Source organism: Salvelinus fontinalis, chromosome 2 (assembly GCF_029448725.1).
Source record: "Salvelinus fontinalis isolate EN_2023a chromosome 2, ASM2944872v1, whole genome shotgun sequence".
NCBI lineage: Eukaryota > Metazoa > Chordata > Actinopteri > Salmoniformes > Salmonidae > Salvelinus > Salvelinus fontinalis.
Genome location: NC_074666.1, coordinates 15,913,442 through 15,926,871, shown reverse-complemented (window position 1 = coordinate 15,926,871; position 13,430 = coordinate 15,913,442). Strand labels below are relative to the sequence as shown.

Below are 13,430 nucleotides of genomic sequence, written 5' to 3'. Positions count from 1 at the left end.
TGGTAGAGAACAGACCAGGTGGTAGAGAACAGACCAGGTGGTATAGAGAACAGACCAGGTGGTAGAGAACAGACCAGGTGGTAGAGAACAGACCAGGTGGTATAGAGAACAGACCAGGTGGTAGAGAACAGACCAGGTGGTAGAGTACAGACCAGGTGGTAGAGAACAGACCAGGTGGTAGAGAACAGACCAGGTGGTAGAGAACAGACCAGGTGGTAGAGAACAGACCAGGTGGTAGAGAACAGACCAGGTGGTATAGAGAACAGACCAGGTGGTAGAGAACAGACCAGGTGGTAGAGAACAGACCAGTGTTGTCATGAAAAGTACTGCCCGGTGATTAACACAAGAAACACACATCATTCATCAAACACACACACACACACACACACACACACACACACACACACACACACACACACACACACACACACACACACACACACACACACACACACACACACTCACACACACACACACACACACACACACACACACACACACACACACACACACACAAACAAGAAACACACATCATTCATCAAACACACACACACACACACACACACACACACACACACACACACACACACACACACACACACACACACACACACACACACACACACACACACACACACACACACACACACACACACACACACACACACACACACACACACACACACACACACACACACACACACACACACACACACACACACACACACACACACACACACACACACACACACAAACAAGAAACACACATCATTCATCAAACACACACACACACACACACACACACACACACACACAAACACACACACACACACACACACACACACACAAACAACACACATCATTCATCAACTGACACGTTTATCTCTCTCTCTCTCTCCTCCCTCTACCTGAAACACACCTCTCTCTCTCTCCTCCCTCTACATGAATCACACCTCTCTCTCACTCCTCCCTCTACCTGAAACACACCTCTCTCTCTCTCCTCCCTCTACCTGAAACACACCTCTCTCTCCTCCCTCTACCTGAAACACACCTCTCTCTCTCTCCTCCCTCTACCTGAAACACACCTCTCTCTCCTCCCTCTACCTGAAACACACCTCTCTCTCCTCCCTCTACCTGAAACACACCTCTCTCTCTCTCTCCTCCCTCTACATGAAACACACCTCTCTCTCTCTCCTCCCTCTACCTGAAACACACCTCTCTCTCTCTCTCCTCCCTCTACCTGAAACACACCTCTCTCTCTCTCCTTCCTCTACCTGAATCACACCTCTCTCTCTCTCCTCCCTCTACCTGAAACACACCTCTCTCTCTCTCCTCCCTCTACCTGAATCACACCTCTCTCTCCTCCCTCTACCTGAATCACACCTCTCTCTCTCCTCCCTCTACCTGAAACACACCTCTCTCTCTCTCCTCCCTCTACCTGAAACACACCTCTCTCTCTCCTCCCTCTACCTGAAACACACCTCTCTCTCTCCTCCCTCTACCTGAAACACACCTCTCTCTCTCCTTCCTCTACCTGAAACACACCTCTCTCTCTCTGGGGTTCTGGTCTAAAGTAGTGCACTATATAGGGAATAGGGTTCCATAGACCTCTGGTTAAAAGTAGTACACTACTTTCTAGTCTCAATACATCGGGGCATGGACTCTACAAGGTGTCGAAATCGTTCCACAGGGACGGTGGCCCATGTTGACTCCAATGCTTCCCAAAGTTGTGTCAAGTTGGCTGGATGTCCTGTGGGTGGTGGACCATTCTTGATACACACAGGAAACTGTTGAGCGTGAAAAACCCAGCAGCGTTGCAGTTCTTGACAACCTCAAACCGATGCGCCTGGCACCAACGACCGTACCCCGTACAAAGGCACGTAAATATTTTGTCTTGCCCATTCACCCTCTGAATGACACACATACACAATCCATGTCTCATTTAACATGTCTCCTCCCCTTCATCTACACTGATTGAAATGGATTTAACAAGTGACATCAATAAGGGATCCAAGCTTTTCACCTGGATTCACCTGGTCAGTCTGTGTCACTGAAAGAGCAGGCGTTCTTAATGTTTTGTCCGCTCAGTTTATTTCATGGAGCAAGTCAAGTGTAATTAGGCTCTGGTATTCATGTCAAAAGATACATTATCTGTGTCAGTGGCCACTGGCTCACAACTTGAGGGGACAGTAGACACACACACACACACACACACACACACACACACACACACACACACACACACACACACACACACACACACACACACACACACACACACACACACACACACACACACACACACACACACACACACACACACACAGAGGAGAGGGCCGGGGGCAGACAGGGGCACTACGGCTAACTGAACACTGTCTGCCATCGCTCGCCTTGCCTTGCGTTCCGTTACCGCCTCAGTTGACCGGCCCGAGAGAGTTAAGTGAGCATTCAGTTAAAACGCCAACTGAAGAAAGAGAGGAACTGAGGAAAGAGAAGAACTGAGGAAAGAGAGGAACTGAGGAAAGAGAGGGGCTGGGGAAAGAGAGGGGCTGAGGAAAGAGAGGGGCTGAGGAAAGAGAGGGGCTGAGGAAAGACAGGAACTGAGGAAAGAGAGGGGCTGAGGAAAGAGAGGGGCTGAGGAAAGAGAGGGGCTGGGGAAAGAGAGGGGCTAAGGAAAGAGAGGGGCTGAGGAAAGAGAGGGGCTGAGGAAAGAGAGGGGCTGAGGAAAGAGAGGGGCTGAGGAAAGAGAGGGGCTGGGGAAAGAGAGGGGCTGAGGAAAGAGAGGGGCTGAGGAAAGAGAGGCGCTGAGGAAAGACAGGAACTGAGGAAAGAGAGGGGCTGAGGAAAGAGAAGGGCTGAGGAAAGAGAGGAACTGAGGAAAGAGAGGAACTCAATCAATCAATCAATCAAGTTTATTTTATATAGCCCTTCGTACATCAGCTAATATCTCGAAGTGCTGTACTCTCTTTCTCCAGCCTAAAACCCCAAACAGCTAGAATGCAGGTGTAGAAGCACGGTGGCTAGGAAAACCTCCCTAGAAAGGCCAAAACCTAGGAACTGAGGAAAGAGAGGGACTGAGGAAAGACAGGAACTGAAGAAAGAGAGGAACTGAAGAAAGAGAGGAACTGAGGAAAGACAGGAACTGAGGAAAGAGAGGGGCTGAGGAAAGACAGGAACTGAGGAAAGAGAGGAACTGAGGAAAGAGAAGAACTGAAGAAAGACAGGAACTGAAGAAAGAGAGGAACTGAGGAAAGAGAAGAACTGAGGAAAGATAGGAACTGAGGAAAGATAGGAACTGAGGAAAGACAGGAACTGAAGAAAGAGAGGAACTGAGGAAAGACAGGAACTGAGGAAAGAGAGAGGCTGAGGAAAGACAGGAACTGAGGAAAGAGTTAAACTGAGGAAAGAGAGGGGCTGAGGAAAGAGAGGAACTGAGGAAAGAGAGGAACTGAGGAAAGAGAGGAACTGAGGAAAGAGAGGAACTGAGGAAAGAGAGGAACTGAGGAAAGAGAGGAACTGAGGAAAGAGAGGAACTGAGGAAAGACAGGAACTGAGGAAAGAGAGGAACTGAGGAAAGACAGGAACTGAGGAAAGAGAGGAACTGAGGAAAGAGAGGGGCTGAGGAAAGAGAGGAACTGAGGAAAGAGAGGAACTGAGGAAAGAGAGGAACTGAGGAAAGAGAGGAACTGAGGAAAGAGAGGAACTGAGGAAAGAGAGGAACTGAGGAAAGACAGGAACTGAGGAAAGAGAGGAACTGAGGAAAGAGAGGGGCTGAGGAAAGAGAGGAACTGAGGAAAGAGAGGAACTGAGGAAAGAGAGGAACTGAGGAAAGAGAGGAACTGAGGAAAGAGAGGAACTGAGGAAAGAGAGGAACTGAGGAAAGAGAGGGGCTGAGGAAAGACAGGAACTGAGGAAAGAGAGGGGCTGAGGAAAGACAGGAACTGAGGAAAGAGAGGAACTGAGGAAAGAGAGGAACTGAGGAAAGAGAGGGGCTGAGGAAAGAGAGGGGCTGATAAACATCACCCCAAGTCACCTGACTTTTTACACTGTGTTGTGTCCCCCTTTCTATGAGGCCTGGTCCAAATGTAGTGCACAGTGTAGAGAATAGGGTTCTATTTGTGACGCAGCGCAGTGTGTTTAGCTGTTAGGCTAAATGCCCTTAGTTATTGACTGACTGTGTGAGGCACGTACAGGAAAAGGGCAAGAGCCTGCTTACAAGACACATCTGGGTCATTTTCCCCTAGACTGGATAGACGAGACTTAGAAACAATGTGTGTTAGTTCTACTGGTGACCCCTGGGGTCGGCAGGTAGCCTAGTGGTTAGAGCCTAGTGGTTAGAGGGTTGGACTAGGAACCGAAACGCTGCTAGATCGAATCCCCTGAGCTGACAAGGTAAAAAGAAAGCTGTCGTTCTGCCCCTGAACAAGGCAGGGCACTGTTCCCCGGTAGGCCATCATTGTAAATAAGAATTTGTTCTTAACTGACTCGCCTGGTTAAATAAATAAATCCCGAACAGACTGGAACCTCTGAAGCTGTCCCCTTTTCTAAGAATATTGTTCTGTGTGTTTGTTTCTCATTCTTCCGATAGAAAAATGTTTTTTTTTAACCTGCTAAAATAAAGTTATTTGTCATGTATCCATTTGCACATGGTCTCGTTCCTCCAATAAAATGTTGTTACATTTTAATGTTTGAAATCTCTTACCTGTTAGTCTGGAGTTGAGGTACGGAGGAGAGATGTTGTCGTGTGGGTGTGGGCCCATTTGACGGCTCGTCATGTGAGTGTACTGGGAACCATCAGCATAGCTCTGGAACACAGAGAGAGGACAGTCAGGACACATAGTGTCTATGTAATACAGTACTGACAGTCAGGACAGTCACATAGTGTCTATGGAATACAGTACTGACAGTCAGGACAGTCACATAGTGTCTATGGAATACAGGACAGTCACATAGTGTCTATGGAATACAGGACTGACAGTCAGGACAGTCACATAGTGTCTATGGAATACAGTACTGACAGTCAGGACAGTCACATAGTGTCTTTGTAATACAGTACTGACAGTCAGGACAGTCACATAGTGTCTATGGAATACAGGACAGTCACATAGTGTCTATGTAATACAGGACAGTCACATAGTGTCTATGTAATACAGTACTGACAGTCAGGACAGTCACATAGTGTCTATGTAATACAGGACAGTCACATAGTGTCTATGGAATACAGGACAGTCACATAGTGTCTATGGAATACAGGACAGTCACATAGTGTCTATGGAATACAGGACAGTCACATAGTGTCTATGGAATACAGGACAGTCACATAGTGTCTATGGAATACAGGACAGTCACATAGTGTCTATGGAATACAGGACAGTCACATAGTGTCTATGGAATACAGGACAGTCACATAGTGTCTATGGAATACAGGACAGTCACATAGTGTCTATGGAATACAGGACAGTCACATAGTGTCTATGTAATACAGTACTGACAGTCAGGACAGTCACATAGTGTCTATGGAATACAGGACAGTCACATAGTGTCTATGTAATACAGTACTGACAGTCAGGACAGTCACATAGTGTCTATGTAATACAGTACTGACAGTCAGGACAGTCACATAGTGTCTATGGAATACAGGACAGTCACATAGTGTCTATGGAATACAGGACAGTCACATAGTGTCTATGGAATACAGGACAGTCACATAGTGTCTATGGAATACAGTACTGACAGTCAGGACAGTCACATAGTGTCTATGGAATACAGTACTGACAGTCAGGACAGTCACATAGTGTCTATGGAATACAGGACTGACAGTCAGGACAGTCACATAGTGTCTATGTAATACAGTACTGACAGTCAGGACAGTCACATAGTGTCTATGTAATACAGTACTGACAGTCAGGACAGTCACATAGTGTCTATGTAATACAGGACAGTCACATAGTGTCTATGTAATACAGTACTGACAGTCAGGACAGTCACATAGTGTCTATGTAATACAGGACAGTCACATAGTGTCTATGTAATACAGGACAGTCACATAGTGTCTATGTAATACAGGACAGTCACATAGTGTCTATGGAATACAGGACAGTCACATAGTGTCTATGGAATACAGGACAGTCACATAGTGTCTATGTAATACAGGACAGTCACATAGTGTCTATGTAATACAGTACTGACAGTCAGGACAGTCACATAGTGTCTATGTAATACAGGACAGTCACATAGTGTCTATGGAATACAGTACTGACAGTCAGGACAGTCACATGGTGTCTATGGAATACAGTACTGACAGTCAGGACAGTCACATAGTGTCTATGGAATACAGTACTGACAGTCAGGACAGTCACATAGTGTCTATGGAATACAGTACTGACAGTCAGGACAGTCACATAGTGTCTATGTAATACAGGACAGTCACATAGTGTCTATGTAATACAGGACAGTCACATAGTGTCTATGGAATACAGGACAGTCACATAGTGTCTATGTAATACAGGACAGTCACATAGTGTCTATGGAATACAGGACAGTCACATAGTGTCTATGTAATACAGTACTGACAGTCAGGACAGTCACATAGTGTCTATGTAATACAGTACTGACAGTCAGGACAGTCACATAGTGTCTATGTAATACAGGACAGTCACATAGTGTCTATGGAATACAGGACAGTCACATAGTGTCTATGGAATACAGGACAGTCACATAGTGTCTATGTAATACAGGACAGTCACATAGTGTCTATGGAATACAGTACTGACAGTCAGGACAGTCACATAGTGTCTATGTAATACAGGACAGTCACATAGTGTCTATGTAATACAGGACAGTCACATAGTGTCTATGTAATACAGGACAGTCACATAGTGTCTATGGAATACAGTACTGACAGTCAGGACAGTCACATAGTGTCTATGGAATACAGGACTGACAGTCAGGACAGTCACATAGTGTCTATGTAATACAGTACTGACAGTCAGGACAGTCACATAGTGTCTATGGAATACAGTACTGACAGTCAGGACAGTCACATAGTGTATATGTAATACAGTACTGACAGTCAGGACAGTCACATAGTGTCTATGGAATACAGGACAGTCACATAGTGTCTATGTAATACAGGACAGTCACATAGTGTCTATGTAATACAGTACTGACAGTCAGGACAGTCACATAGTGTCTATGTAATACAGGACAGTCACATAGTGTCTATGTAATACAGTACTGACAGTCAGGACAGTCACATAGTGTCTATGTAATACAGGACAGTCACATAGTGTCTATGTAATACAGGACAGTCACATAGTGTCTATGTAATACAGGACAGTCACATAGTGTCTATGTAATACAGGACAGTCACATAGTGTCTATGTAATACAGTACTGACAGTCAGGACAGTCACATAGTGTCTATGTAATACAGGACAGTCACATAGTGTCTATGTAATACAGGACAGTCACATAGTGTCTATGTAATACAGGACAGTCACATAGTGTCTATGTAATACAGTACTGACAGTCAGGACAGTCACATAGTGTCTATGTAATACAGGACAGTCACATAGTGTCTATGGAATACAGTACTGACAGTCAGGACAGTCACATGGTGTCTATGGAATACAGTACTGACAGTCAGGACAGTCACATAGTGTCTATGGAATACAGTACTGACAGTCAGGACAGTCACATAGTGTCTATGGAATACAGTACTGACAGTCAGGACAGTCACATAGTGTCTATGTAATACAGGACAGTCACATAGTGTCTATGTAATACAGGACAGTCACATAGTGTCTATGGAATACAGGACAGTCACATAGTGTCTATGGAATACAGGACAGTCACATAGTGTCTATGTAATACAGGACAGTCACATAGTGTCTATGTAATACAGGACAGTCACATAGTGTCTATGTAATACAGTACTGACAGTCAGGACAGTCACATAGTGTCTATGTAATACAGGACAGTCACATAGTGTCTATGGAATACAGTACTGACAGTCAGGACAGTCACATAGTGTCTATGTAATACAGTACTGACAGTCAGGACAGTCACATAGTGTCTATGTAATACAGGACAGTCACATAGTGTCTATGTAATACAGGACAGTCACATAGTGTCTATGGAATACAGGACAGTCACATAGTGTCTATGTAATACAGGACAGTCACATAGTGTCTATGGAATACAGGACAGTCACATAGTGTCTATGTAATACAGGACAGTCACATAGTGTCTATGTAATACAGGACAGTCACATAGTGTCTATGTAATACAGTACTGACAGTCAGGACAGTCACATAGTGTCTATGTAATACAGGACAGTCACATAGTGTCTATGTAATACAGGACAGTCACATAGTGTCTATGGAATACAGTACTGACAGTCAGGACAGTCACATAGTGTCTATGTAATACAGTACTGACAGTCAGGACAGTCACATAGTGTCTATGTAATACAGGACAGTCACATAGTGTCTATGTAATACAGGACAGTCACATAGTGTCTATGTAATACAGTACTGACAGTCAGGACAGTCACATAGTGTCTATGTAATACAGGACAGTCACATAGTGTCTATGTAATACAGGACAGTCACATAGTGTCTATGGAATACAGTACTGACAGTCAGGACAGTCACATAGTGTCTATGTAATACAGTACTGACAGTCAGGACAGTCACATAGTGTCTATGTAATACAGGACAGTCACATAGTGTCTATGGAATACAGTACTGACAGTCAGGACAGTCACATAGTGTCTATGTAATACAGTACTGACAGTCAGGACAGTCACATAGTGTCTATGTAATACAGGACAGTCACATAGTGTCTATGTAATACAGGACAGTCACATAGTGTCTATGGAATACAGGACAGTCACATAGTGTCTATGTAATACAGGACAGTCACATAGTGTCTATGGAATACAGGACAGTCACATAGTGTCTATGTAATACAGGACAGTCACATAGTGTCTATGGAATACAGTACTGACAGTCAGGACAGTCACATAGTGTCTATGGAATACAGGACAGTCACATAGTGTCTATGGAATACAGGACAGTCACATAGTGTCTATGTAATACAGGACAGTCACATAGTGTCTATGTAATACAGGACAGTCACATAGTGTCTATGTAATACAGTACTGACAGTCAGGACACATAGTGTCTATGGAATACAGTACTGACAGTCAGGACAGTCACATAGTGTCTATGTAATACAGTACATATATTTATATTACAGGTTATATATATTACAGGTTATATATATATTACAGGTTATATATATATTACAGGTTATATATATTATAGTTTATATATATTACAGGTTATTTAAATCATAGGTTATATATATTACAGGTTATAAATATTATAGGTTATATAAATTACAGGTTATATATATTACAGGTTATAGATATTACAGGTTATATATATATTACAGGTTATATATATATTACAGGTTATAGATATTACAGGTTATAGATATTACAGGTTATATATATTACAGGTTATATATATTACAGGTTATAGATATTACATGTTATATAAATTACAGGTTATATATATTACAGGTTATATATATATTACAGGTTATAGATATTACAGGTTATATATATATTACAGGTTATATATATATTACAGGTTATAGATATTACAGGTTATATATATATTACAGGTTATATATATATTACAGGTTATAGATATTACAGGTTATAGATATTACAGGTTATATATATTACAGGTTATATATATTACAGGTTATAGATATTACATGTTATATAAATTACAGGTTATATATATTACAGGTTATATATATATTACAGGTTATAGAGTTACAAGTATAGATTTCTTGCTTTGACATATTTCTACAGGTATTACAGTATAGTATAGTACAGTACACAGTATACTGCTATGTGTATCTGTGGAACTCACCTTTGAAGGGGCACCTCTATGTCCCCAAGTCCCTGCACTGGCTCTGTCCCCCACGTCTACGAGAAAGACAGAAACAAAGACAGAACATGAGTCTTAAAGAACCCGTGTGACTTTACCTCGTAAAATATTTACATCTACCGCCGTCAGCTAAAATATGGATTAAAATCAGACATTTTCATCACTTTCATAACCTGACAATAACCTCGACGTTTACTCCTGAAATCTATGGCACATGAAGCACACTGATTATATATATATATATATATATAGAATGTTTTACCATAAAACAAAATATCACTTTAAACCCATAGACTCAAAAACATAATTTTGATATCACGAATGGTCATTGCATCCATAGCTCTGTCTAGGAATGTGACAGTTTCTCCAGTCCTTTTCCTCAGCGTTTTACTGAGACTGGGGGAGGAGACAACACCTTGTTATTGTTTCTAATTGACGCTTTTAATCGTAACTAAACTATTTATATTATTGGGTGACTTTTGGTCAGGGCAGAATGTAGATAAGAAAACAACGATCAATTGTAATAATTGTAATAAATATAATTTTATAATATTACGGTACTTTTGTTTTGCATTGTGCATCAGTGTCATGCCTTGACCATAGAGAGTCCTGGTTCCTCTATGGTGTAGTAGGTCAGGGTGTGACTAGGGGGTGTTCTAGTTTATAATTTCTATGTTGTGTTCTAGTATATATTTTCTATGCTGGTGTTTGTGTTTGATTCCCAATTAGAGGAGGCTGGTAATTGTTGTCTCTAATTGGGGATCATATTTAAGTAGGTATTTTTCCCACCTGTGTTTGTGGGATATAGTTTTGAGTTTGTGTACCACGTAGTCACGGTTCGTTGTTCGTTTATTGATTTATTGTTTTTGCTTTAAGTTTTGAAATAAATATGTGGAACTCAACCTCCGCTGCGCCTTGGTCCCGTTCTTACGACAACTGTGAAAATCAGGATTATTTGTAATAGACTTAGACTAATGTCTCACCCTGAACTGGTGTAGTCAAACTGACTGACATGATGTGGCTCTATATCTTTCACACCCTGAACTGGTGTAGTCAAACTGACTGACATGATGTGGCTCTATATCTTTCACACCCTGAACTGGTGTAGTCAAACTGACTGACATGATGTGGCTCTATATCTTTCACACCCTGAACTGGTGTAGTCAAACTGACTGACATGATGTGGCTCTATATCTTTCACACCCTGAACTAGTGTAGTCTCAAGTATCTTGATTTAACACCTTCTTTGTTCTCTTTATTTCCTGGTTCCTCAGAAAACCGTCCTTTGTGTCTGTGTATAGAGGAGGATTTACACACACTGTAGAGTTAATCTGACACCATTGATAGCGTGCAGAGAACACAATGCAAACATCCCAGCTCTGTTACAAAGCACTCTGGGAGCTGTGGAGAGTCACCTTCTAGTCTACAGTGTGGAGAGTCACTACCTAGTCTACAGTGTGGAGAGTCACTATCTAGTCTACAGTGTGGAGAGTCACTACCTAGTCTACAGTGTAGAGAGTCACTACCTAGTCTACAGTGTGGAGAGTCACTACCTAGTCTACAGTGTAGAGAGTCACTATCTAGTCTACAGTGTGGAGAGTCACTACCTAGTCTACAGTGTGGAGAGTCACTACCTAGTCTACAGTGTGGAGAGTCACTACCTAGTCTACAGTGTGGAGAGTCACTACCTAGTCTACAGTGTGGAGAGTCACTACCTAGTCTACAGTGTAGAGAGTCACTACCTAGTCTACAGTGTAGAGAGTCACTACCTAGTCTACAGTGTAGAGAGTCACTACCTAGTCTACAGTGTGGAGAGTCACTACCTAGTCTACAGTGTAGAGAGTCACTACCTAGTTTACAGTGTGGAGAGTCACTACCTAGTCTACAGTGTAGAGAGTCACTACCTAGTCTACAGTGTAGAGAGTCACTACCTAGTCTACAGTGTAGAGAGTCACTACCTAGTCTACAGTGTGGAGAGTCACTACCTAGTCTACAGTGTAGAGAGTCACTACCTAGTCTACAGTGTGGAGAGTCACTACCTAGTCTACAGTGTGGAGAGTCACTACCTAGTCTACAGTGTGGAGAGTCACTATCTAGTCTACAGTGTGGAGAGTCACTACCTAGTCTACAGTGTGGAGAGTCACTACCTAGTCTACAGTGTGGAGAGTCACTATCTAGTCTACAGTGTGGAGAGTCACTACCTAGTCTACAGTGTGGCGAGTCACTACCTAGTCTACAGTGTGGAGAGTCACTACCTAGTCTACAGTGTGGAGAGTCACTACCTAGTCTACAGTGTGGCGAGTCACTACCTAGTCTACAGTGTGGAGAGTCACTACCTAGTCTACAGTGTGGCGAGTCACTACCTAGTCTACAGTGTGGAGAGTCACTATCTAGTCTACAGTGTGGAGAGTCACTACCTAGTCTACAGTGTGGCGAGTCACTACCTAGTCTACAGTGTAGAGAGTCACTACCTAGTCTACAGTGTGGAGAGTCACTACCTAGTCTACAGTGTAGAGAGTCACTACCTAGTCTACAGTGTGGAGAGTCACTACCTAGTCTACAGTGTGGAGAGTCACTACCTAGTCTACAGTGTGGCGAGTCACTACCTAGTCTACAGTGTGGAGAGTCACTACCTAGTCTACAGTGTGGAGAGTCACTACCTAGTCTACAGTGTGGCGAGTCACTACCTAGTCTACAGTGTGGAGAGTCACTACCTAGTCTACAGTGTGGAGAGTCACTACCTAGTCTACAGTGTGGCGAGTCACTACCTAGTCTACAGTGTGGAGAGTCACTACCTAGTCTACAGTGTAGAGAGTCACTACCTAGTCTACAGTGTGGAGAGTCACTACCTAGTCTACAGTGTGGAGAGTCACTACCTAGTCTACAGTGTAGAGAGTCACTACCTAGTCTACAGTGTGGAGAGTCACTACCTAGTCTACAGTGTGGAGAGTCACTACCTAGTCTACAGTGTGGAGAGTCACTACCTAGTCTACAGTGTGGAGAGTCACTACCTAGTCTACAGTGTAGAGAGTCACTACCTAGTCTACAGTGTGGAGAGTCACTACCTAGTCTACAGTGTGGAGAGTCACTACCTAGTCTACAGTGTGGAGAGTCACTACCTAGTCTACAGTGTGGAGAGTCACTACCTAGTCTACAGTGTGGAGAGTCACTACCTAGTCTACAGTGTGGAGAGTCACTACCTAGTCTACAGTGTGGAGAGTCACTATCTAGTCTACAGTGTGGAGAGTCACTACCTAGTCTACAGTGTGGAGAGTCACTACCTAGTCTACAGTGTGGAGAGTCACTACCTAGTCTACAGTGTGGAGAGTCACTACCTAGTCTACAGTGTGGAGAGTCACTACCTAGTCTACAGTGTGGAGAGTCACTACCTAGTCTACAGTGTAGAGAGTCACTACCTAGTCTACCTCTTAAAACAGGAAACACATGTGTGGAGTAAGGA

The 13,430-nt window shown here is 43.2% G+C and overlaps 1 protein-coding gene across 1 annotated transcript; it reads right to left on the bottom strand.

Annotated features, from left to right (window-relative positions):
- Positions 1–665: 665 nt before the first annotated feature.
- LOC129812999 (uncharacterized) lies at positions 666–4,694 on the bottom strand. The gene is made up of 2 exons (XM_055865088.1): positions 1,482–4,694; positions 666–1,451 (listed from the first exon to the last, which is right to left on the bottom strand). Exon 1 carries the CDS (start codon positions 4,018–4,020, stop codon positions 2,977–2,979), a length of 1,044 nt encoding a protein of 347 aa, XP_055721063.1. The 5' UTR covers positions 4,021–4,694; the 3' UTR covers positions 666–1,451; positions 1,482–2,976.
- Between the last annotated feature and the right edge of the window lie 8,736 nt (positions 4,695–13,430).